At 42.2% G+C, this 27940-nt stretch overlaps 1 protein-coding gene across 2 annotated transcripts; it reads right to left on the reverse strand.

Moving 5' to 3' along the window:
• Positions 1 to 1126: 1126 nt before the first annotated feature.
• On the reverse strand, positions 1127 to 27896 carry LOC124551804 (transcription initiation factor TFIID subunit 13). Of its 2 annotated transcripts, XM_047126469.1 has the most exons (3): positions 27759 to 27896; positions 12342 to 12512; positions 1127 to 1381 (listed from the first exon to the last, which is right to left on the reverse strand). In XM_047126469.1, the coding sequence occupies exons 1-3, from the start codon at positions 27777 to 27779 to the stop codon at positions 1208 to 1210; spliced, it is 366 nt and encodes a 121-aa protein (XP_046982425.1). In that variant the 5' UTR covers positions 27780 to 27896; the 3' UTR covers positions 1127 to 1207. The 2 variants fall into 2 exon arrangements, with proteins under 2 accessions (XP_046982425.1, XP_046982424.1); XM_047126468.1 differs by lacking the exon at positions 27759 to 27896 and having other exon boundaries at positions 12342 to 12536.
• Between the last annotated feature and the right edge of the window lie 44 nt (positions 27897 to 27940).

A 27940-nucleotide genomic window follows, 5' to 3' on the forward strand; every position in this document is an offset into this window, starting at 1 on the left:
TAATGTAATTTCTAATTAATGTAATACTGTATACAAAATCTGTATTTGCTGACTTATCTGGTTAAATGGTTAATACCAAAGGGCAATAAATTAATAAAAATATAAAATAAATCACACGCGCTAATAGGGACGGTGCTGACACGTTTTCTATATTAAGCAACGCAGGCCGTAAGTCCAGAGTAACTGCATAATAGTATTGTCAAGTTATATTAAAACTGTTTCCTTAATTGTGATGTTCAGCCACATTTACCATTTTATTATCTTTCAATTGAGATGCAATAAGTTTAAAAGTATTCTTGTTATAAATGTCTCAGTGTAGAGAAACTGATATGTTGTAAAGAACTCATTGGTGTCAGAAGACAACCTCTTTGACACATAGTTTCATGGAACAAGCTGATTGTACATGATCTATAATGTGAACTTCTAAAAATACCTGAGGAATATCTGGACAGTGATTACAAGAAACTAATCATGAGGAAATAAAGACTAGTTTAAAAACACAATGAGTTCGTTAGATACACAAATTAGTTATGAATGGACTTTCAAGATTCTCAGCTCTAGTGAGATGACTGTAAAGCAGCATGGTTTTTGTTGTAAATGCCACGGGAGGTCTGTGGTTGAAAGTGCAGTTATTCTTACTATACAATGTCTTAGGAAAATGGGAGCCAACAGGAAGGCTGTTATACACAAAGAAATACAACATACCACTTCTGTTTGTCAAGGGCTTTGGCTGTGAAGTAAGTATGATGTGTGATTTTAAAAAAAAAAAAAAACAAATTTCCCAGCATTAGGTTACTGGAATGAGATTGGACAGTAGGTACACCAGATATTTTCATGGGGCAAACATACAAAATTGTGCAGAATAATTGAACAAATAACTGGGCTTAGTCAAGAAAAAATTTCTCTCTTCACAATCACATAGGAAACCCCTCTATTTCTTGCAAATACAATGTGATCATTTCTTGCTTATGAACCACCATGATAGCATCTATGCTAAGTTAATAAATGGTTTTGTACAAAAACTTCGGTGTGTGGGGTTCTGATGATACATATTTTTTTCATGTGACAATGTAAACTATGAATATATGTTACATTACAACTAACACTGTCAACTGACAGAAAAGTATAGTTGACAAAATGCTGTTTATTTATAAATACACTTTTTTACAAAAATATGAATTTACACAGAAGCCTGTCACGTCACATTCTATGTCCCCACATACTTCACTTCATCAAATGCCTTCCTGGCTTTCTTCAGTTCTTCATTCATTGTAAGTAAATCCTTCACACGTGCATATTTCCTTGCATCTTTTCGCACAAGGAAAACAATATCCTCAACCTGAACCCTTCCTGTCCTTCCAATTTCCATAGCTTTGTGTGTCTGAAAAATGAAATAACAAAAAAATCAGCAAAAAATAGCAATCACACTATTAATAACAGCTGGAGAAAATGTTAGTATACACACCATGGGATAAAAGAAATGTGAAACAAATTTGGTAAGCAACTTGCTTTATTGTGTGAATATGAAAATGTACAAGGTTTAAAAAATATCAGAATAATTGCCCGCATTTGCTAATAACTGTCACATCTTCTTCAGTGATTGATGTGTAATACAATGTCTTAATGACCTCTGTGTGTGTTCATGGGAAGTTACTCCTACTATCACTCAATTGGGCCCTGGGATGTATTACTTTACTTGCCATCCAAACTGTAATGACTGCTCACCTACATTCGAAAATATTGATTTCATTTGTGATGAATAATCACTGTGAAAGTTGAAAACTGCAATTGTAGGCAGAAAACAGCAATTGTAGGCAGCCTACACAGTGAGAGCTGGGAGTATAAAGCTCTATGGTACCAAGTGTGAAGTCTAGGGAGTTGCCAGAAGTTCTTCTGAGACCTGGATGTTGGAACCATTGTGACACACAATTCTACCAGAGATGTCAGAGATTTGCTCCACATACTCTCATTGGTCAAGGGCATACCATCCATAGTTTACCAAAGATCATTGTCACAGTTGCCAACTTTGGAGGATCAAAGAGGCTACACTTCGGCAACGGATATGTCAGAACCATTTGAGGCATCCAAGAAAGGATGTTATGTGGGTGTAACAATTTTCTGGAATATATGTATGACAAGGGACTATTCTATTGCACAGGTTATGTACCAAAGGGTTAGTGGACAATCTTGGCATACTGTATAAGGTAAAAAAAAAAAATGTTGCTAGATTTGGTTATAAACTTTTATTGCAATATAACTTTTCCTCAAGGTACTTTATGCAAAATGAAGTATACTTGACTCAATATCTATACAACAGTCCTGGAGTGCTTTATGAGTTACCTGGGAATTTCAGTTTTAGCCACAGGAAATAGATGTACCAGGGCAGACACTTTATCGAAGATAAAGTTGAGACTAACATGTCCCCAAGAAAATGTATTCCATAATATCAAGATTTCCCCATTACATACAAAGCTGGGCTGCTATTCCAGTAACAGAGAGCCTCAGCAGTACTGGTGATTTAAGAAGGGAAAATGGGCTGGAGGCATGAACTGACATTTGTGTTATGGAGGGTAGTCCATGTAGTAGTGTGAGCCACAATGCCATGGCGATGTAGTGGTTAGCACATCTAGTAAGCATGAGACCAAAGTTCAAGTCCTGGCCTTGGCACAAATTTTCACTCATTACTTCAGCTTCTATCCCTATCAAAAATAAAGCTGAGACTCATATGTTTCCAGGAAAACGCAATTCTATCACATCAATATGATAGCAGTTGTCAGCTTCCAGGAAGGGAAAAAATAGGCATAACTGTAGAAAGACACCAAATGACATAGGATGGCTGTAATTACTGAGTCAGCTGAAGGGAACTCAGATTATGAGGCTGGCAGTCCTGCTGGGAAAACTTCAGCAAGCAATAAGAAGAAGATGACACAGCCCACTGTATTTAGGTAGATGTGAAGCTGCAACAAACTAATGGCACAAGGGCCATCAGGGCATGGGTGAAGTGAATGCAGCCACTCCCATTCCTGACATTCAGAGTGGAGTTCATATCCCGTCTGGCCATCCTGACTTGGATATTCTATGGTATCCTCTAGCTGCTACAGTGTATGCCAGGATGAACCACTGATAAGGCCATGGGAGACTTCCTGCCCTACCATTCAACGAAGTTATTTTGAAGTGTTTTGTGATAATTTTCAGAACTATATACAAAATTACTCTCACAACAACAATGTCCTGCTTTAGACATAGGCTGGCAACAAGCACATCTGGTAGCCAAGCTCATCACCAAACCTCTGTAGAAGACAGATCAGGAGAAGAAGAAAAACTGGCAATGGCAGTCATCCTGCAGAGGTTGCATTGAATATTTGACACAGAAATGCCCCATGCAGTACTGTTAACCTACGAAATAATCATTACTCATGCTGCACATCGATATGATAAGAGCACAGGGCAGGGTTGAAGGAGCCTTGCAAAGTCTTTGTGGAACCTCTCTCAACAGGACTCGACAGAAAGCCTCAGTGCTTTAAATACCAGCAAGAGAGGCATGCGGCCAAATACTGCCACAATAAGATGTGTCAAGTATGCTGGCAATCATGACAAATGATGTTGCACAATAAGGGTGGATCACCAACTGATATCTGGTCACTGTGGTGTAACACAAGTTGGCAGCTGGAAATGGGTGGGAAGGGGTAGCTGCAAGCCCTTCTCACACCATAGTTGCACTAGTGGGAAGATGGAGGGCAAGAAGGTATTTGACCAGGTGAACACAGCTTGTGATAGAGGTGCCAAGAATAAACGAAGACGTGGCAAGCTTTACAGCTAGCACCTGTGAGCAGAGTAGCAGTATCACTAGCTGTGTGCTATGGAGAAAAAGTAATTGCAGTGACAGAATGCGGCAACAGGACTACGAACAACAACAGGATGGGCGACAGAACTGAAAGGTGAAGTTCCAGTGCTTATCATTCTGGCTGTGTTTAAGATCACCCAACACCTATCTGCTGCACTCCTGGAGGCAATGATGACCACACTTAGTGCAGTAAAATAAGGTGGTAGTTCTCACAAGAGTTTCCATAGGTTCTCTCTGACTTTAAGATGAGTATCCGTGTTACCCATGTAATCCCATCCAAATAATTCCCCACTGGGAGATATAAGTGCCCCTCCCTCCTCCAATTTCGCCAACAGCTCCCCTTCCCTAATAAGCAGAAGATATGAACAGATCCAGGGGCATATGTAGGGGAAAAAAATAATAAATAATTAAAAAAATCAGTTTTTTTTTGCTGAGTAATTTATTAGATTGATTTGTTAAGAATAACATCCCAAAGTTTTATAATTGAATTCCGGCTAGAAATAAGTTTTAAAAAAGTTTGTTTGTGCGTCTGCACCTGCCACACCTCCTCTTTCTATGCTGTGATCCACGCCTTTTCTATGCTACTTTCTTGTGGGTTAATTTTTTGTTCACACAATCGAAACAAACTGCAGATAAGTCTAGAAGGATGTGAAAAGATTCTCTTTGCTTATTCCTTTGTTTACAACATGATTGTTTTAATAGTACATGCTACAAACTTATTTTATAGTTTTGTATATATCAACTTGTTTTGCTCGAAATGGATCATAACAGTGGACACATATTCAAAAAGATGTGGAAATGTCGAATTTCACGTGTCTAAAAGTTACAGGAAATTTAAATAACAGTATTACAGATGCTGCTCCTAAATGTGAACAACTCATGGTGCAAATATCTTCAAGAAAAAGCCAATGGAAAGCCGTACACCCAAAAACATGGTTTACCACTTGCTGTTTCAGATGTTATAAAACCAACTTTCAGGTACCTAGCCAAACCTGAACTCCTGAAAAACGTGTGTACATAGGAAAACACACAATATAATGAGAGCTCACACAATACAAATACCTTGTATGGATGAGTTGTCCAAAAACAGTATGTGTGTCCTAAACAGTTGTGAAGACATCTGCATGCGATGCCTGTCCAGTATTCACTAGTGAAAATGTTGGTAGGATTAAGTGCCTGCAGAGATTAGGCTCCCATCCAGGTGCATTCACGTTGAAGATACTCAGATGGATGAATGAAGTGCGACTGGACAAAGCTAGACAGCTGAAGAAAAATGCAAAAGTTGGCAATGCAAAAGAGGCAGGAGAAGAGATTACTCCAGAAAGACGAGGAAGAGAATAAAGATTATGGATATGGACATCATTAGTCCCTAGACATATAGCGATACTGCCAAAAATTGAAATAAAAACTTCAAATGTGAATTGTCGTAAACTGACTTTTTTGAGATATAATGTACCTTTTGTCATGAACTATAAAGCAAACATCCTGAAATTTGGCATAGCTCTTAAGAATTACTTACTGAATAATCCTGTGCAGCACGTTCTATTCTCTGGGAAAAGTTCTCCTTTAAAATCTGAGAAAAATAGACCAGTCCCGAGCAACACAAAACTAAAAAATTAATTTCAAAGCAACTATGATTTTTAAACAAAAATCTGTTCCGCACATTTTATGAGCCACTTATTCAAATGTAAACTGTGAAATTTCAATTTTATTGCTTCATTAGTTTGCAAGAAATGGTACATTATAGAAACAATGTTAATTAAAAATTCAAAACTTTACACAATGTATGTTGAAGTGCATTTTCCAACAAAAATTGCACAGAATATGAAGCATTATGTTATATAAAGTAGTCTCAAGTTTTACTGCGTTAACTGTAATATTTTTGGACTTATATATGTTTAAGTACAAGAATGCATTTTGCGCTATGTATGGCCTTAAGAAAAAAAAAGGAATCAACTGTTAAAGGCCTGGGTGATTAGAAGGAATGTTTCAGTTTCATAACACTGTTCTTGGCAAGGTAACTTTAACTGTCAAACATCTATATGCAAGCACACTGCCCATTCTTATTCTTTTTCTGGGTGCTGCTCTCTGATAGCATGATGGGAGTATGTCCACATCAAGATCCTTAATTATAATCTATCCCTCTTATGACATGCCCAGACCTGGGGGAGAGGAAGAGAGGGAGGGGGGCGAAGCGGGGCATTTGCCCTGGGTAGCAATTTCAGGAGGCGCCAAATTCATATTCTTGAAGAAAAAAAGATTGTTTCACAAAGTGCATAGTATCCAGTGCATGTTGGTCTATCGATTGAACACATTCGAAGTTGATTCCTGAATGAATCATAAGTTGATTTTTGAATGCGTGCATACTGTATGTGATGTTTCTGCCAGGGAAATCCTGTCGCATCTAGAAATTAACAAATTTTCCCATAGACAAAAGGGGACGGGGCTATATTAGCTGAGCCGAATAAACCAAACAGGTGAATGCCAACCGCTGTTCATTTATGTGGTTGACTGCGTGTGCAAATGATTATCAATGTTATAATTATTAGTGAAATCCATAGATTCAGACTACCAGAGTAGAAATAAATGACTGTCAGGAATAACAGGTAAGAAAGATTACGTGTTATCTTCTTGGTGTATCCAAGAAAATGAAATTTTGACACAAATTTTTGCCAGTATGCTACACTGCTAAGGGCCAGTTGTACAGCCCCTGGTAAGCAGTCTGTTCTTGGAATAGCATGGAGAACGTGTTGTACAAACACATAATAATGCGTAAACGAAGAATGAACGTGGTTAACTGAACTGGTGACTCCAGCAAGGTTAGTGAAGTTAATCAGAGAATAAGGTTGGCAATGGCAGGAATAGTACAGAATTAGTGATGGCAAGATTGTTGGAAACAGGAAGGAGAAGAAACAGGGACATCTAATAAATTATATGGAAGAATACGACAATTCTGAATTTATATAAATAATTTGTACTACTACTACTTTTCGATCTCATGCTTGAGAAACTGGAGCATATTAATGAAATGTGAAGCTATTTCCTAACATAAAACTTTTTGCTTGTAGTAGACCTAATAGGCACTTGATATAGGTACTTTGTGAATTACACTGTCATGTTTTTTATGTAAATGAGGTAGATAAAAATGACCATTTGTGCTAAAATAGTCACACTTATTTGGCACGTGTTACAACTGCTATAATATTAGAAACATCTATTTCATTTTATATAGTACACAGTGACAAAATAGATGTAATCAAATCGAGAAACCACATCAGTCTTGCGTACTATCCATAATAACAGCTTTTACAGTATTAGACAACATTTTGATTTTTCATGTAGCAAAATTTTTGACGAACTTTGATAAGGAAGCAAATTCTCTTGCAAGAAGGAAAGCGCACTGTGTAAAGCTGTAGCAAGATTAGAGAGAAAAAAATGCTGGGACCTAAGGATTGAAGAAGAAGAGTTCTTATTCTCCTAGCCACAAATAATCCCACACAGTATTAATTGTGATTGCCCTCTTCTTTTTTTTGGGCGAGGGGGGGGGGGGGGGCAGGGGGAGCTGGTTTGATGTTAAACTGGCTGACTGGGAGCAGGAGAGGCACCAAAGGACATTTTAATTTTCACTGTCCTGAATATAGGCTTGATAGTTTCCTTTGCTAAATATACAAGTTTGAATTTGACAGCACGAAATACAGTGACAGAAGAATGCCATGTGAAGAGGCGTGGTACTGCACTTTGGCACAGTTAAGACCAAATTATGTCTTACATTTCCTTGAACACATATGTTTTATACATCTAACTATTCTTAAAGCTGTGCACTACAAAATGAACACATGTTTGAAAAATCGATTTTTTTATATGTCCTAACTCAAACACTTGATGGGGCGGGGCGCAAGGAGGGGGGGCACTATCAAAGTTTTGCTGCAGTTCAGAAATATCGTAGATTCGGGGCTGCTCTTAGAGCGAGTGAATAATGAGTGACGTGTGAAATTACACATAACTTTCCCCCTACTTTCCTAAATGTGAAATTTTTACTTCCCTGGGGATGTTCTTCCTTTCCAACCAACTGACTGACAGACAAACAGTTTGTGGCTAATAGAGGCAATGTTATGTTTCACTGCCAGCAAAGATGACTTATTTTATTCATTTACTTGTTTGTCCTTTGACCATTTGACACAACAGACTACAGATACATTCCACGTGGGAAAAATATATCTAAAAACAAAGATGCTGTAACTTACCAAACGAAAGCGTTGGTATGTTGATAGAGACAATAAACACACAACACACACACAAATATCAAGCTTTCGCAACCCAAGGTTGCTTCATCAGGAAAGACGAAAGGATGTGGATTTTAAGGGAGAGGGTAAGGAGTCATTCCAATCCCGGGAGCGGAAAGACTTACCTTAGGGGGAAAAAAGGACAGGCACACACTCGCGCGCGCACACACACACACACACACACACACACACACACACACACACACACACACACACACACACACACATCCATCCGCACACATACAGACACAGGCAAACCCGCACACATACAGACAGTGCGGATGGATGTGTGTGTGTGTGTGTGTGTGTGTGTGTGTGTGTGTGTGTGTGTGTGTGTGCGCGCGCGCGAGAGTGTATACCTGTCCTTTCTTTCCCCCTAAGGCAAGTCTTTCTGCTCTCGGGATTGGAATGACTCCTTACCCCCTCCCTTAAAACCCAAATCCTTTCGTCTTTCCCTCTCCTTCCCTCTTTCCTGATGAAGCAACCTTGGGTTGTGAAAGCTTGAAATTTGTGTGTGTGTTTGTGCGTTTTTTATTAGAAAGAAACATTCCACATGGGAAAAATATCCATCCGCACATATACAGACACTAGCAGACATATGTAAATGCGTGTGTGAAGGTGGCTATTGGACAGATGGAGATCAATGTCGAGGAAAGTGGCATGGGATTTGGAGTAGGACCAGGTGAATGTGATGGAACCAAAGGAGTTGAGGTTGGAGGGGAAATTCTGGAGTTCTTCTTCATGTTACTTTCCACCTTTTAATACCACGTTACCCTCACAACATCCCCACAGCGACTCCATTAAGTTTTATTTACATTCCCTCCGCAAACATGCCTTCGCCCTAGCCAGATTACGCTCCCATATTTTATTCACTCACGCTTGTCTGACATTTGGCATTACCCCCAAAGGCCTCACACTTAAAGTTCCCATCTCTGGCTGTAACCCTTCTTTCCATCAGTCCCTATACTAGTTCCAAACTGAACAATCCATAGCCCTCACCCGCCTAATCCTTCACCTACACATCAACTCAGCCAATGAACACACCTGTCAACTCCTATCCCTAATCAAAGTCCTCAATCTAATCAAAGTCCTCAATCTTTCCTCTCCCACATCCACACCAGCTGGAGCATCCTCCTACAGGCCAACCGCAAATTAGAACAGCATGCCACCCACCACCTCAGAAAACTATCCAATCTCCTGGTTTCCCACCTCCGGAAAGGCAACTCACTGACCCTCCACAACCTTTCCAACAAACCTCAACCTCCTCTCATTGCACACAGACCCAGTCTCTCCCATCTACTTAATCTCCCACTTCCAGCTCCACTCCCCCCAAAACCTCAAAATTCTAGTCAACACAATCTGGAACCACAACACCCCAATTCAGTAGTTAACCTTTCCTCCAAACCTCTCTCCCAATCCGAAACCTCTGTCCTATTCAAAGGCCTCACCTTCAGCCCCACTCCCAGATTCAACCAAACAGCCCTCGTCAAAGATTTACTGTCCTACACTCATAGTCTCTGCTGGAAATATCACTTTGCCACGAAGAAAAATAATCCTAATCCTACTCCTAATGATCCAACTCCCCAAGACACTATCCAAATTGAACCCTGCCTGAAACAGTTCCGTCCTCCATCACAGCGGGACCCACCTCCTCTTCCTCAAAATCACCCTCTCCAAACCTTCCAGGAATTTCTCACTTCCAGCCTTGCCTCTCAATCTTTCTTGAAAAACCTTAATCCTACTCCCAACATCACCACAGCTGAAGTCCAAGCTATCCGTGATCTGAAAGCTGACCGATCCATCGTCATTCTTCCGGCTGACAAGGGTTCCACGACCGCGGTACTTGATCATCGGGAGTATGTGGCTGAGGGACTGCGTCAGCTTTCAGACAACACTACATACAAAGTTTGCTAAGGTAATCCCATTCCTGATGTCCAGGCAGAGCTTCAAGGAATCCTCAGAACCTTAGGTCTCCTACAAAACTTTTCACCTGACACCGTCAACCTCCTGACCCCACCGACACCCCGCACCCTTACCTTCTACCTACTTCCTAAAATTCACAAACCCAAACATCCCGGCTGCCCCATTGTAGCTAAGGTCTTCGTGGCAAACGAATCTGCTCCAGTCCCGAATCCCTGCACCATTACACCAACAAACTGAAAACAGCTTTCGCACCCCGCAACTACCCTCCCGACCTGGTACAGAAGCAAATACCAGAGCCACTTCCTCATCCCCTCAAATCCAGAGCCTCCCACAGAAGAATCCCAAAAGTGCCCTACTTGTGACAGGATACTTTTCGGGACTGGACCAGACTCTGAATGTGGCTCTCCAGCAGGGATATGACTTCCTCAAATCCTGCCCTGAAATGAGACCCATCCTTCATTAAATCCTCCCCACTCCACCAAGAGTGTCTTTCCGCCATCCACCTAACCTTCGTAACCTCTTGGTTCATCCCTATGAAATCCCCAAACCACCTTCCCTACCCTCTGGCTCCTACCCTTGTAACCGCCCACAGTGTAAAACCTGTCCCATGCACCCTCCCACCACCACCTACTCCAGTCCTGTAACCCGGTAGGCGTACACGATCAAAGGCAGAACCACCTGTGAAAGCACCCACGTGATTTACCAACTGACCTGCCTACACTGTGAAGCTTTCTATGTGGGAATGACCAGCAACAAACTGTCCATTTGCATGAACGGACACAGGCAGACAGTGTTTGTCGGTAATGAGGATCACCCTGTGGCTAAACATGCCTTGGTGCACGGCCAGCACATCTTGGCACAGTGCTACACAGTTCGGGTTATCTGGATACTTCCCACTACCACCAACCTATCAGAACTTCGGAGATGGGAACTTGCCCTTCAATATATCCTCTCTTCCCATTACCCACCAGGCCTCAACCTCCGCTAATTTCAAGTTGCTGCCGCTCATACCTCACCTGTCATTCAACAACATCTTTGCCTCCGTACTTCCGCCTCAACTGACATCTCTGTCCAAACTCTTTGCCTTTACATATGTCTGCTTGTGTCTGTGTATGTGAGGATGGATATGTGTGTGTGTGTGTGTGTGTGTGTGTGTGTGTGTGTGTGTGTGTGTGTGTGCGTGCGTGCGAGTGTATACCTGTCCCTTTTTCCCCCTAAGGTAAGTCTTTCTGCTCCCGGGATTGGAATGGCTCCTTACCTTCTCCCTTAAAACCCACATCCTTTCGTCTTTCCTTCTCCTTCCCTCCTTCCTGATGAAGCAACGTGTGTGTGTTTGTGTGTTTTTTATTGTGTCTATCTACCAGCACTTTCCCGTTTGGTAAGTTACAGCATCTTCATGACAGGATTAGGCAAGGATAGGACAGTAAGTCGGCCAGGGCCATACCAGTGGAACCATCCTGACATTCACCTTAGCCACTTGTGGAAACCATGGAAAATCCAAGTCAGGTTGGCCAGGTGGGGTACAAACTCCATTCTTATTGAATGCGAGTCTAGTGTGTTAACACTGTCTTAACCAGATCCCTCAGTATATAATAGGGAAAGCAAACAATGATACTCAGGAAGCTGTCACCAACATCTGTCAGAGGAGTGAGGTTATTTATAACTGGCAGTGACTCTCGAAGGGACAGCATTTGTGAACAAGCCAAATGAATTCATCTTAATATCATGCAGAATGCTATGAACCTTCCTATGTGATAAGCTCAGTTGTGATGTAATGTTGTCTGCCTGCCAGGATAATTTGATTAATATGTTCAAAGTTTCATCAGTGGTTGATAATGGTCAGTTTATTACTGGCAGGAGTCATCAATATTTATATTTTGTAGCTCCATAAAAAATCTGTTATTTTTTATTGCTTTATTTCAGCACCTTTCTGGCAACATGAGCACTATCACAGATGATTTCTAAAGTAATGAGCAAAATCAGGTTTGAAATCCAATGTGTACAAACATTGTCTCAACTACAGTGCACAGTTATCTGTTGTCCAACTGATGGCAACTGGACACTGCTCTCTGACAAATACATGTCTTTTGTCCAACTGTAAACAGTTTCAACTTGTCCCTTTTCCAATCTTGTTGACATATGCTATTCAATTCTGGGAGCTTTTGTATACATTTCAAATAATGAACAAACCACTTCTGGACACTACTGTTGCAACAAAGCACAAAATTCACACATGAAAACAAATACAATAACTATTAACTGAAAACAATAAAAATAACACAGAAACTTACCATTTCTGTAATGAATTCAATTACGAGATCCTCTAGAAGATCAACACTTTCTGTATATGGATTTTGATCATCACCAAAGCCGTACATCATGCAACGAAGTTCTTTTGAGAATAAGCGCTTTCTTCCAGAAAGTGTCTGTCCAAGTGGTAAATCAGACTCCTCTTCCTCAAACTGGAAATAAATTTTTGTGGTCATTATAAATCAATGCTAGTGTTAGATTTTATGAATAATCAATTTCATTTCTCAAAATGTTTATTACAAAGTAAGCGTGTGCAGCGGGAAGTTTTATGTGCATATTCTAAGCCGTAATAAATGTAATGTAGGTAACTGATGAATGGTGTGTGGCGGGGGAGGAATAGTTGTAAGTTTTACAGATTTATGAATGAGCTACTGAACTGCAGATAATTAGTTGCCTTTCTTCATTCCTTTTTTTTTTATTGTTTCCGATAAGGAATTTTCAATATTATAAGGTATCTTCCTGTGCCTCCACACTGGAAAAGGCCACGAGACAGAGGAAGATATCTCTTGGATTGCATTACTGTGAGACAGAGATTCTGAACTCAAATATTGGGTTTTGAGGTGTACCCAGATCTGGTCTCAGCAATACTGAGGAACAATGATGTGAGTCTGAAGTTCTTTGAGGCTGTAGCTTCTCTGATAATTACTATGACATTAGGTACAAGACCCATACTGAAAGAAATAGGCACAAATTTTTAAAATTTTTAGACTTTTCAACAACATCTCCATTTCTTTGCACATATTTGCAAGTTTGAAATTACCCTTACAATAGAACACTATTCCAGCTTTCTGAATACACTAACACACTGCTTTACAAACACGCTCCATCATCTCATAGCATTGGCCTCACATTTGTTCCCTAAAAAAAAAAACCAAAAAGATGGCAGTCAGAGGATGCCCAAGTCGAGACAGTAGAGAGGATGTGGAAGAGTTTCTGATCTTCTCCACAGTACCATGAGAAGTGTGATGACATGCATTATCCGACTGGAATATGACTTTTTTTCTGGGGTATTTATGGTGTAATGCACTGTAGAACGGGCACCATTTATGGTTTGTCCAGGTTCAAGAAAATCACTCAGAATCTTTCCTTTTTGCATTCCATGGAGGTAGGCCAGGGCAACCACTATGAGGATTATTTTTTCCCTGTGTCTTAACAATTCTGGCATGCACACAGGCTTCTTCGTAGAAATGTTGAAGTCTGATGTTAATTGCAGCACATTTTTCCTCTTTAACAAGGAATTCCATGACACCATGCTGTCAAAACAAAACATTGTTGTTGGATATTTTGGAAAGACTGCCTGTGGTCACATTGGTTGGTTGGTTGGTTTAAAAGAGGGGGGAGGGGACCAAATTACGAGGCCATTGGTCCCTTGTTCAGCCGGAAACAATGACACAAGGGTTAGAGTAAGACAATGAGACTTACAACACAAAACAGAATGAAAGGAAAAACCACAACGACAACCGAAGGGCAACAAACACTTAAATGGAAAAAAAGGGACAAGAAAACCACAAAGACACAAGGAACAGGTAGAAGAGGTTAAAACAAGAAATGAGGTTACCATGGCTGGCTGACCAAGGGGATAAAAAGGAAAAGCCAGCTACCCTGCAACACATTAAAACCTCCATCCTGAAAGCAATAAGGTGGAGGGCACACAGGGACAAAGGACATGTGCTAAAACTTAAAGCAAATGAAAAAACTCACCCTCACGAATAAAACGTAAAACTAACGCATTGTGTGGGGACTGGTGTCCTCAATGGTTGGGAGGGCAGTGTCCCCGAGGTAGGCAGTGCCCCAGAGGCGGGAGCAACCGGGGGTAATTGCCCCTCACCGTCAAGGGGGCACGTGTAGCCTACTGGCTCTGAGAGCCGCTGGAATTTGCGGAACTGATGGGGCTACAACTGTTCTCATAGCAATGACGTATGAGGAGGTCACAGCCACAAGATGTAGGCGCTCATATTTTCTCTTAGCCTCAGTGTAGGTCAGTCAGTCCAGGATCTTGTACTCCATGATTTTCCTCTCTTTCTGTAAAATCCTGCAGTCTGGCGAGCAAGGTGAATGAGGCTCTCTGCAGTTGACACAGATGGGAGGTGGGACACATGGATTATTGGGATGTGATGGACGTCCACAATATCGACATGTGACACTGGAAGTACAGTGGGACAATATATGGCCAAACTTCCAGCACTTAAAGCACTGCATCGGGGGAGGGATATATGGCTTGACATCACAACGGTAGACCATCACACTGATTTTCTCAGGTAAGGTGTTAACCCTCGAAGGCCAAGTTGAAGGCACCAGTGGCAACCTGATTATCCCTCGGACCCAATGAACGTGCCACACGAAATGAACACCTCATTGCTCTAAACTGGTGCACAGCTCATCGTCAGACTGCAAAAGAAGGTCCCTCTGTAAGATAATATCCTGGACCATATTTAAGCTCTTATGGGGCGTGATGGTAACAGAAACACCCCCCAACTTGTTACAAGCAAGTAAAGTCCTTGACTGAGCAGAGGATGCTGTTTTTATCAAGACTGAACCAATATCACATTTTGAACAAGCCCTCCACATCCCCAAACTTGTTCTCTAAATGCTCTACAAAAAAAATTGTGGCATCATCGAAACAAAGGAGTCCCCATCAGTTCTCGTACATACGAGATACCGGGATGAGTAAGGTTTGCTGCCATCCTTAGCCTGGCTTTCCTCCCATGGTGTGGCCAGGGAGGGGAACGATTTAGGATCATACTTCATTGGATGTACTGAGACTTGGAACGCTTAGAGACTGCTGGTGTTTGATCACCGGCAAGGGATGACGTGGTGTACTTCATTGCACATCTTCGACTCTGATGCCACCTACTCTGGCCAGGGGCCCTCCCCACTGGTGCCACCCAGCTGCAGCAAAGGCACCCTTGGCATACATGAGGAGTTAACGGCACAGGCATCATCAGAGTAATCCTTGTGTTGACAGGGGGCTACAATCAACAGTGTACATGGCGGTCCCACCACAACAGGCTGGCTACCGTGCTGGATATCAGGTGCAAAGTAGTCCATGGTCATCATCGACACAGAAAGTGATACTGCATAGTGCATGGTGGAAAAAGCACCCGGGAAGGTGTCCTCACCCAAGAGATGGAGAATGAGCTGGAGTGCAGTGCAACGATCAGAAAGTGGGCTAAAGATCTCAAGCCACAACGGACATGATGCACCATGTAAGGTACCCTTCCCCAATCGGCCCGATCCTTGGGAAAGTTTTGAAAAATGGAGGTCAAACCCTACAGTTGTCCATCACATAAAGGCCAAAATGTGAGAGGCTCCTTTTAGTCGCCTCTTACGACAGGCAGGACTACCTCGGGCCTATTCTAATCCCTGGACCCACAGGGAGTTGTAGTCAGGTGATAGACACTAATGACAGCACAATATGTTCATACGTGCGGTAAAGTATGGTTGCTTGTGGCTTTCAGTAGTTCAGTTGAGGATGAATGGACTTGCCTAAAAGGGGGAGTAATAGAAGTTGGAGGGACAAATTTAGCTTTAAGAAAAGTAACTGTTAAGAAATCGTGGGTAACATCAGAAATTCTTCAAATGACCAACTAAAGAAGGAAATATAAAAATGTCCAAGGATACAGCAATATAACTCAATATAAATCAATAGGAAGTGCAAGAAAGTTAAAATGAAATGGCTGCAAGGAAAATGTGAAGAAACTGAAAAGGAAATGGTCACTGGAAGATCAAATTTAGATTCAACACGTAAAAGTATCAAAATAATTTTTGTAGAAATGTAAAACAAAGGCATCAACATTAAGAGTGAACAAGGAATTACATAAATAAATGCAAACGAGAGAGCAGACAGGTGGAAAGAGTATGCTGAGGTTCTCTGGAAATGAGGGTTTCCTGATATGACAGAAGAAATTGGTATCAATGTGAATGATATAGAAGATCCAGTATTATAATCAAGAGTTTGACAACACTTTGGAAGACTTGGGATCAAAAAAGGCAGGAGAGATAGACAACACTTCTTAGAAATTACGAAAATCGTTGGGGAAAGTAACAACCAGAAGATTATTCAAAGCTAGTGTACAGAATCTACGACACTGAAGACATACCCTTGGACATTTGGAAGAATATCAATCATAGAATTCTGAAGATAGAAAGGGCACATCAATGCAAGAACCATCACACAATCAGCTTGACAGCTCATGCATCTATGTTGCTTAAGAGTATAATACACAGCAGAATGGTGGGTTTGAAAGAGGGAGGGGGGGACCAAACTGCAAGGACATCGGTCCCTCATTCTGATTAAAATAGTTTCACAAGAGTGGGAGTTAACCAGTTGAGACATACAAAACACAGCTGGGAGAAAGGAGAAAACCACAAGAATGACAGAAGGGCAGCAAACACGGGAATGGACAAAATTCGACAAGGAAATCACAAAGAGACGCAAGAAACATGCAGAAGAGATCAAAGCAAGAGGGCAGATTACCATGGCTGGCTGACCATGAAAATAAAAAGCAGAAGCCAGCCACTCTGCAACACATTAAAACCTCCACCCTAAAAGCAATAGGGTGGAGGACACAGAGGGACAAAGGACACACATTAAAACTTAGATCAAATGATAAAACCCACCCTCATGAATAAAACGTAAAACCAAAGCTGCTGCTGAGGCATTGTTGCCCAACACCGAAGTTAGGGTGCTGGGAAAGTGGGAAATCCAGCAACAGGTGGACAACCATCATTTATGAGCCACAGCGACACCGAGGTGAGTCCTTGCAATGGAGGAGGTAACCATGCGTTAGCCACGTATGGCCAAGCGCGGAGTTAACTGAGTCCTTAGGGCCGTGTGAAAGGTCCGGGCAAAGCTGCGGCCTAGGTGTACACCACGGAGGTGTATGTGAATGGACCTCAAGTATAGGTGATAAAGGCAGTTCAGAAAGAAGGGATCGGACACAAACTGCAATTGGAAGCCCTGACCTGGGCCGCCAATGTGGGAGATGAACCGCCATGGGTGGGAAAAGGAAATGGTAATTCGGATGCACAGCAGAACTATGAACGCGTGCTACGTAACTGGTCAGCAGTTGTGCACGCCTAACCTGCAAAGGAGGCACTCCGGCTTCCACAAGCACACTCGTCGCCGGACTCGTCCTAAAAGCTCCTGTCACTAGGCGAACGCCACAGTGGTGCACTGGGTTGAGTAAATGCAATGCTGAAGATGCCGCTGAACCATAAACCACACTCCCATGGTCAAGGTAGGACTGAACATGGGCACTGCAGAGCTGCGGCAGCATAGAGCGATCTGCACCCCAGTTGGTGTTGCTCAGGCAGCGGAGGGCATTGAGGTGCTACCAGCACTTCCGCTTAAGCTGATGAAGGTGAGAAAGCCAAGGCAATCAGGCATCGAAAACCAGTCCTAAGAATCAATATGTCTCCATTACAGTGAGTGGATCGTCATTGAGGTAAAGTTCTGGTTCTGTATGAACGGTATGATACTGACAGAAGTGCATAACTCATGACTTTGTGGCTGATAACTGGAAACCGTGGGATAGAGTCCATGACTGTATCTTGTGGATGGCTCACTGTAGGTGCTGCTCAGCAACACCAGTACTGGTAGAGCAGTATGAAATGCAGAACTCGTCTGCATACAGAGAAGGTGAGACAGACAGCCCTACAGCTGCTGCTAGACCATTAATGGCCACTAAATATAGAGAAACACTCATTACAGAGCCCTGTGAGACCCCATTCTCCTGGATATGGGGGGAAGTATGGGAGGCACCAACTTGGACACGAAAAGTACGAAGCGACAGGAAGTTTTGGGTAAAAATCGGGAGTGGTGCAGGGGCATGGTACTTTCCGTCCCTTTACGACAAACCTACACCTACCTGTGAACATTGTCTCAGCAGATGATCAGTAGGAAAGCCAAGTGAAACCTACTGTACTTCGACATGAACCAGGCTGCAATTTAAGTCACTAATCTACGTTTCGGGAGAAACACGAAATGAAAGGTTGGAAATTTTGTCCGCAATTAATATATTCTGAAACCTAGGTAAATAAGTATCACTGCCAAGCCCGTGCTAGTCTTAACACAGTCACTCATAATCCCTTTCACTCACGTTAGCAAGTTTATGGTGTTGCATTTCCCGAAAACGTAATGGCTACAAAAATACTGATTGTTTTTGATTGAGAATGCTCGCCAAATATTAAGACTGTCGGTACCAAATGCAGTCACAGTTTTTAGCCACCGACCTGCTCAATACGCCACGCGGAATATATGTCTTTTCTCATCACCAAATTCACTGAAAAATTCCGAAATTTCTACACACACTTCGGAATAATTATGTCGTCACTTTCCAACACTTTTGATGTATGAAACACTGCTAGATCCGGCAACTACTACTACACACGTGACGAGGAAATGTCACTTGTAGTCAGATGAGAGATGTTTAATCATCTGACTGTGGATCCAATCTGGTGCAGGAGCTGTGTCGGGGCAATGTGCAAGTGCACTGAGGAGCTCCCACTCTGTAAATGTGGCGTTATAGGATTCACTGTGGTGTATACCAAACGAAAGGACTTTACCTTCCAGCCGCTGTTTAAGAGTGCGAAAGACTGGGGGGTGATTCTCTAATGCAGAGGCTCAGGTATAGTGCTCATCATAGTGTTCGGCAATTGCGTCTGCCCCGATAGATAATATGCCATTTATGTTAACACCAGGAACACCTGTTGGGGTCTGGTAACTGAAAACATGTTTGATCTTTGCCCAGAGTTGGAAAGGTGACGTATGGCACCCAATGGTCGAGACATATTTCTCCCAACACACCTTCTTCCGTCATTTGATAAGTTGGATAGCACGGGGCTGTTTAAAGGCCATGTGCTCCAGGGGAGGGTGCCGCTTATGCCGCTGCAGAACTCCATGAAGCACCTTAATTGCTTCAGCGACTTCTGGCGACCACCAAGGGACTGTCTTTTACCAGGGGGCACCATCAAGAATGAGGGATCGTGTTTTCTGCAACAGAAACAATTTTTGTAGTCACCTACTCAACCATCACACTGATGTTCCCATGTGGAGGAGATTCAATGGTGACAGCAGGGGTGAAAGTTTCCCAGTCCGCCTTGTTTAAAGCCCATCTGGACAACCGTCCGTGGGCCTGACACCAGGGCAGTGACAGGAAGATGTGGAAGTGGTCACTACCACACAGGTCGTCATGTGCTCTCCAGTGGATGGATGCGAGTAGTCCTGGGGTGCAATCAATGGCCGGGTAACTACCTTGAGCCACACTGAAATGTGTGGTGGCCCCAATATTTAAGAGGCAGAGGCCAAACTGAGGCAGCAAAGTTTTGACATCTCTGCCTCGGCCAGTAAGCATGGTGCCACCCCACAAGGGGCTATAGGCATTAAAATCTCCCAAAAGAAGGAAAGGTTCAGGGTGTTGGTCAATCAGTGCAGCTAATACATTCAGGGGTACTGAACCATCTGGAAGAGGATATACATTGCAGACAGCTATTTCCTACATCGTCCTTATTCTGACAGCCACAGCTTCAAGAGGGGTTTGAAGGGGCACAGTTTCACTACGGAGTGAGTTTAGGACGTAAACGCAAACTCCACCTACTCTCGATTATAGTCACTACGGTTCCTGTAACATCCCTTATAGCCATGGAGGGCAGGGGTCTGCATTGCTGGGAACCAGGTTTCCTAGAAAGCAGGTGTAAAGCTTAACAGTTACCGTGGCTCAGCGAGATGGGGGATAAAACTGCCCCAATTTCACTGGAAAATTACGTGATCGGGAGACTGGGAAGGCATGAAACACTCAATGAGGCAGTCTACGCCTCAGTGTCACCTGCTGCCACCAGGTGAGTACCTGTATGATCGACATCCATTGTGTCTGAGGGCCCAGCAAGCTCTAGGTCCTCAGTGGACGTCAGAATCTCCACCTCATCCTCAGACACATAGCTTGTAGGGAGTGGTGGTGTGGGTGTCACTGCATTGCCTTGGTTCTAGAGGGTCTTTTTCTTTTAATGTTTCTCTCGCTGCTCCTTAGGTTTGCCCGGCTGGGAGTGCTTCACTGATTCAGTCTCAGGGACTGAGGAGGACCATGAAGCCCTACGACCAGCTACCTGTGGTTGCTTCAGCCATTGGTGGGTGTCAGCTTTGCCACTGGTAGGAAGCTGGGAAGGGAGTGACCCAAGGGATCCCTTCCTAGCGAGAGGAGCCAAAGAAGACTTAACGCTTCTCCGGCTGAGAAGTGGGGGACTGACATCCCCGATGGTTGGGCGAGGGGGAGGGGGGGGGGGGGGGGGGAGGATTGCTCCTGAAGTAGGTTGTGCAGCAGCAGCAGAAGAGAGGGAAGTGCCCTTCACCTTCAAGGGGGCAGGTGGAGCCTGACTGTTCTGAGAGTCAACTGTACGCAGTGGAACAGAACGTGGTAGAACTGTTGTCATAGTGGCAGCGTCGGTTGACGTCATGTGCCTCAGTGTAGGTCAGTGGGTCCAGGGTCTTGTATCCCATTATTTTTATTTCGTTCTGGAGAATCCTGCAGTATGGCGAGCAAGGCGAATGGTGCTCTCTGCAGCTGACACAGATGGGAGGCGGGGCAGAGGAAGTATTGGGATGTGAAGGATGTCCACAATCCCAACAGGTGACACTGGAAGTATAGAGGGAAGACATATGGCCGAACTTCCAGCACTTAAAGCACCGCTATATGGCTTTATGTCACAGCAGTAGACCATCACCTTGACCTTCTCGGGTAATGTGTCAACCTCGAAGGCCAAGATGAGGCACCGGTGGCAACCTGATTATTGCTTGGACCCCGGTGGACGTGCCAGATGAAATGCACACCTCGTCACTCTAAATTGGCACGCAGCTCATTGTCAGACTGCAAAGAGGGTCCCTGTAAAATATGATACCCTGGACCATATTTAAGCTCTTATGAGGCATGATGGAAACAGAAACATCCCCCAGCTTGTCACAGGCTTGTAGTGCCCGTGACTGGGCAGAGGATGCTGGTTTGATCAAGACTGACCCTGACTGCATTTTGGACAAGTCTTCCACCTCTCCAACATTTTCCTCTAAATGCTCCACAAAAAATTGGTATCACTGACAGGAAAGGTTCCCCATCAACTCTCGTACATATGAGGTACCTGGGAAAATAAGCTGCTTCTGGTAAACCTTCCGGGATGTAAGGTCGTGGTCCATGAAACTCTTCAGCTCCTAACGTTTCGTCCAGAGCTGCGCTGGACATCTTCAGAGGGGTGTTTCTCCTCCGGTGAGTCTTGCCGGAGGAGAAACACCCCTCTGAAGATGTCCAGCGCAGCTCTGGACGAAACGTTAGGAGCTGAAGAGTTTCATGGACCACGACCTTACATCCCGGAAGGTTTACCAGAAGATATGTCATCCGGTCGTGAAAGCCTTCATACTACGAAAATAAGCTTCCCTGCCATCCTTAGTCTGGTGTTCCTCCCATGGTGTGGCCGGGAGGGGGGGTCGTATTGCATAACATTGAAGTTAGACTGCTTAGAGACTGGTGGTGTTTGACCACCAGCAAGCGATTATGTACTACGCTTCATGGCATGTCATCCGCCATGGTGCCACCCACTCCGATCAGGGGCCCTGCCAGGAGTCCCGATGCCCCAGGTTGATGGGCATAGGTGGGGAGTTAATGGCGCAGGCATCAGCAGAGCGATCCCTGTGTGGTCAGGTGGCTACAACCAACAGGGTACATGGTGGCCCCATCACAACGGACTGGCTACTGCGCTGGATACCAGGCGCAAACAAGCTAAGAAGTCCATTATCGTTGACAGAGCAGAAATCGATACTGCACAGAGGATGGAGGAGAAAACATCCAGGAGGGTGAGTTCACCCAACAACTGGAGAATGAGCGGAAGTGTAGATCCACGTTGATGAAGACTGCGAGAGGCCTAAGTGCATGATGGACACTATGCACCATGTAATGTGCCCTTTCCCAATTGGCTCACTCTTCAGGAAAATTTTGAAAATGGAGGTCAAACCCTACAGGGGACCTTCACATAAAGGCTGAAACATGAGAGTCTCCTTTTAGTCGCCTCTTATGACAGGCAGGAATACCTCGGGCCTATTCTAACCCCCCGGACCCGCAGGGTGGCACAGCAGAATGGAAAAACAAAGTGAGACTCTGTTAGACAATGATCAGTTTGGATACAGGCACAGGAGAAATTCTGATATTCAGTTTAAAAATGTAAGCAAGAAAAATTAGTTCATCTTCAAAGGATTTGTTACCCTAAAAATCGTGCAAAATATTTGAAATCCTCGGAAAAATATTGTAAGTAAGATAGATTCACCAGTGTTTGACAGCATAGTGATGAGATGTGTGTCTTTTCTGTTAGGTTCAAAACTCACTGCTTGAAAAAGTAATATTTTATAATCTAGAGTTGTATTCCTGAGCAACTTTTCACCTTAAATTGTTTGCACTACTTTTAAGAAATTGTTTTGTAATCAAATCAGTTGCGCCAGTCCTTGACACACAAGATTTTCAAGTGCACCAATCATTGAAATTCACATTTAACAGTCACTGACAATCAACTGAACAAAGGCTCAAAGGATTTAAATCATCTGTGGTAATTAGGCTGTGAAAATATGTTCTGAGTTAGAGAACAACGCAATAAACACTCGGGTCGACCGAAGTGTCCGATCACACCCGTCGGCTTTGACCCATGATGTAAGGTGGTGGTTGTGTGTGAAATCACGATGGCGCAGAATTTAGTTTGTGAGAGTGGCGTATTTGTAGGTGTCGTTTTGATGCGATCGGTGCTGCTCTCTTGTGGTGTGTTAGGTGATGTTTTTGGTTTAGTTTGCGAGTGTGGCGTCATGTGTGAATTTTGGTAAACTGCTTTTTTTATGTCTTTGGTAGGTATGGATACGACTGACAGGGTCAACAGTTTTCGGTTGTCGGCTATGATGAGGGATAGTGCATTGTCTCTAATAAAATTTCTTCAACTATTCGGATTTTTGGATGTAGTCGTGAAGTGTTCAGTATGTCGTGAAGAAATGAGGCTTACTTAAAGTTCCAGCACCTCGGACCATGGACCATAACAGGTCAAGGGAAGTGTTCGATCCCAATGTGTGGCTGTGAATGTTGGTATTGGTATCGGGAGATGTTTTTGAGCTATATAGGTCAAGGGAAGTGTTAGATCCTAATTTATGGGATTGGGAGCTGCTGTTGAGCTATATAGGTCAAGGGAAGTGTCCGATTCCAGATGATATTATGTTTAGTGGTATTTGGGGAGTTTTGCGCTGCCGGTTTTTTTCATCGTTTTGTATGGGGGTGGGTGTCTAAATTTGTTTATATTTAGTTTTTCCCTACCCAAAAACCCCCTATTTCCCGCGCTTGTCCCGTTAGTGTCATTAGGCTTTTTGTGGACCGTGTATGTGTGTGTGTGTGTGTGTGTGTGTGTGTGTGTGTGTGTGTGTGTGTGTGTGTTTGTTTTTTAATGTATTTTCGTCCTCATAATGTGTATGTAATGACTTTATATGCGCCATATTGGAATCGTGGTTTATGGTCGTTTCCGCCATATTTGTGACGTCATGAATCAAAGCAGACGGGTGGGATCGGACGCTTCCGTATTTCCTAAACACCATACCATTCTCCGAACAGAACTCCGAAAAGTGTAAAGCAGTGTGGAATACATGACTATAATCAAGAAGCAAGAGAGTCCACTGGAATCTTGTTTATTTATCCAAGGCAGGGACAAATTTGCCATGTCTTCATAGATTGTGGGACCACACATGCAAGCACTTCCAGGTAACCTAATCCCTCATGTTCCTTGTAACAATCAGATTTTATTTCTCACAGTAACCTAATCCCTCATGTTCCTTGTAACAATCAGATTTTATTTCTCACATTCCCATCACTGTATGCACCTTTATTCCCCTTACATGTGATTACTTTTTCTTCTTTAGATGGCAAAAAATGAGCTTTTATCTGACTGAAAACTCTGCTTGTGTCATTTGCTATTATCAACAATTTTTTTCCCTTCAAATGCTGCTCTTTTTCTGTGCGTAGTTATGATTTGTTACCCTGAGACATTTTTACAGAAATTTGTAAAGTTCTCTGTCATTCTCTCTCTTAGAACTGGCTGTCAATTAATAAATGACATGTACCACTTACTACATGGTCTTCCATTAGTAAACAGGTTTTGTCTTTCAATTGTACTCATTATTTGCTGTATATCATTCAGCTATGTTTCTTTTGTTACTGGATAGTACATTTCTGCATTCGACAAAACCCATTGGACTAGGATACCTTCTTCATTTTCAGTCAGTATAAAAGAAAGGAACATAAACTGGGTCTTTCACTCTTTAATTTGTAATAGAATTCCACCCTCGGCACACCAATATCTTTGAGTGTAGTGGTCATTGTGGTGCTTGTCTCGACAGTTTGGTGAAAGCCCATATATGGTGCCAGTAGCTTTCATGTTATGCACTGCATTTGGTAACTGTTCTGTGCGTTATGGGAAATGAACATGACGATGATTAGACAAACTGCTGAAACCAATCAGAAAACAGTGTTCAACAAATATCAACATGAGGAGTGTATGAAATTACATGGCAGCATAATGAAAAATGTGCAGAATGTCATACAAAACAGAATATTCTGTAAAATTGACACTGTACTATTAGGTTCCTGCATAAGCACAACATCAGAAATCAAGACATTTCGAAAATATCCCACGAAGTTTCCGAAACGGTAATTGGGCTACGCTAAGATCAGTCCATCAACGGAGCCAGTTTACCTCCAGTCACACTTGTTGGCTTTGCCACTCAAAACCAAATTGTACCACTTCAACCAAACCTATACATCAGACAATGCTGGAGATCAGTCTGTTACCACAGCCAGTTTTCCTCCAGTCACATTCACAGGTTTTGCCAACACACAACCAAACTATAACATTGGAATACAAAACAATTTCCCAAAAAATTCTGAGCTATGTACAATAGAAGAAATATACATGAAAACCAGTACCCAGTTTTATAATACATAACAGCCAAATCAATAATTGTCAATCCCGTACTGTATTGAAAAGAAAAGTAATCAATTCACATATTCTGCCAAAATAATTCATCAGATTCAGTAATTCTCATACTGCATATTACCACGCACCTGGCTACAAAACAAATTGCCAACAACAGCATGCATTGCAAAAGCTGCCAGCACCATAAACCCACTTTAACTGAAAGCTTCTCTAACTTTTGTCATTTGTTAAGGCTGGTAATTTCTCTTCAGTCTCAAATCTGGAAGAAGATTGTCTATTTGTTGACAGCCAGTTGTTCCAGTGATTGACATCATGTCATAGATGGAACCAAGATTCACACACATACATTTCCAATAGAGGAATTCGCAATGTAATTAATTTTAGTGACAAATACGTTTAGAACCCTATGTAAAAATAAAACCATGGTACCAGTCATTGACAGGGGTCAAACACTGGAAGAGCAAACACAATGATGTACTAGTGTTATATACCCATCCCTAAAATTAATAGCTAGAACTGACGTTATTTTTATCAAGTAGCTTTACTTCCAAGAACATAATAGATAGGTCCAATGTAATACTTTTATGAAATTTAACTTCTTAGTGTTAGAAATCATGCATTAAAGAAGAGCCTTACCTTAATGTGTGTCTTTGTGAAAATAAAGAAAATTACTCTCAAATCATCAACAATCACTTCTGAATTTATTTCCCTCCAAAACAAATGCGTATTAAGGATCCACTAACCTATAATGTTGCCATATAGTAAGATATAATATTTCCTATATTTATGACAAACAGAAAGTTTAATGCTACTTTCCTTATTACTTAACAAAACTAAGAAAGTGTCAAAGAGAGGGCTCAATAAGAATGGGAGACCATGAGAGAAGTGCTCAGATTGTACAGGCATCAGCAAGGATTTCAGTCTGTCTCCTCTACTGTTCAGCCAGGGATGTTAATAACAAAAATTGTCACTGAAATTCAATATTAGCCTACATGCTAAAATGATACATGAAAACTTCACTTGGAATCAGTTGAAATTTTGTGCCAAATCTCTTTGATTACATAGAAGCTACAGCCGAACTATAAAATGAAATATGTAGGGCTTAATTAAGAAAAGAACATGTGATGGGAAATGATGACTACACCAAGATATCTACACTGCCAAATAACCTTTCAGCAGTGTGTTATTGGTAGAATTATCATATAATTTAGTTGATCCCTTTAGCTTTGAGAAAACTGTTGTTTATGAAAGAAAATCGTTTAATTCTTTTCATTATGATCCTTGTTTCTCCACATAACACACTAGTTTCTGCTCCAAGACATTTTCTATGTGCCATAAAACTCAAGGCAGTTTCTTTGTAGCTTTGACAACCATACTTTCATTTATCATTTTCACAACACCAGGATTATTTAAAATTGTTTTGAGAGACATTTCAATGTCTTCTGTAAATCTCGTTCAATTTTATCGACTTTGTCATGGCGAGTAAACAGAGAACTTTTTTATGAAAGGACTCCATCGCGAAAAACTTCAGAGCCAATCTTAGCTGTCTAATCAGAAATCTAAGCAGAAGCTGTGGGAGACTTACTTACTGTCCCTGGTGGATCAATGTGTTTCCTGTGTCACTGATCATAGTGTTGAACTACAAATGTATATTAGTGGGAATATGTTATCAAGCTTTCCCCTGTAAAAAAAATCTTCGCACATACACTCAATTGACTGGCACCCACTTCTGATACTCTCCAAACGAATGATGTTAAAAGGCTTCTAATCTGTTTTTCCTCCAAACCCTTTAACAGGCTGTACAGTTATTTTCTACCTGCCTTCTTCTTTTACCAGCACTGCAATCTTCTTCAGTCTTTTGAAAGAAAAACACAGATTTTCTGTAGTGTAGTCTTGCAGTTTCCCCTTCTTAAGAGAGAGTTTCCACAGCCATAGTTATGTTTACTGGGATTTACAATAGGACCGTACGCGATACACAAGTTCGAAAATATTTGTTTTTTGTAGAACGTTCAGCAGCTGCTGTTCTCACAGATTTAATAGGCTCTAATGTAGCCTCCTTCATAGAGACTACTTGAATTCAGAAAGAGCAATTACGAAAAATTGGTCATCTACTTGTTATGAAACAAACAGGTACCGTACTGCTATGTATTTAGAAATTCTGTTCGTCATTATGGACTTATAAGGGGGATTTGAATGTGAGCCTGAGCTCAAAAGATGTAGCAATATAAATAAAATGTAATAAAATACAAGTAACATGAATTCACTGAATGAAAATCTGGTAAAAGACATGTTATACACATAATAGTAGTGGAGCGATGTAACCTATTATATGTCATACACAGATCACAGAAAAGAAAATAATACGAACACAATGTCTAAAAATTTTGATAAATCAATTAATTTACCCCTTCAAATCCTTCATCCATCCTGAACACACAACTTAACACTCAAAACTTCAATTGTCAACAAAACGCGTCCGCATACTAAATGCAGGAACTTTTCTCCGCTAGATGGCACGATCTGTACTGCTAAGAGAACCAGCCTTTCTCCGCAGCGTTGGCACTACTGCAGCCCACTGGCCAGGTGC

This window comes from Schistocerca americana, chromosome 1 (assembly GCF_021461395.2).
Source record: "Schistocerca americana isolate TAMUIC-IGC-003095 chromosome 1, iqSchAmer2.1, whole genome shotgun sequence".
Classification (NCBI taxonomy): domain Eukaryota; kingdom Metazoa; phylum Arthropoda; class Insecta; order Orthoptera; family Acrididae; genus Schistocerca; species Schistocerca americana.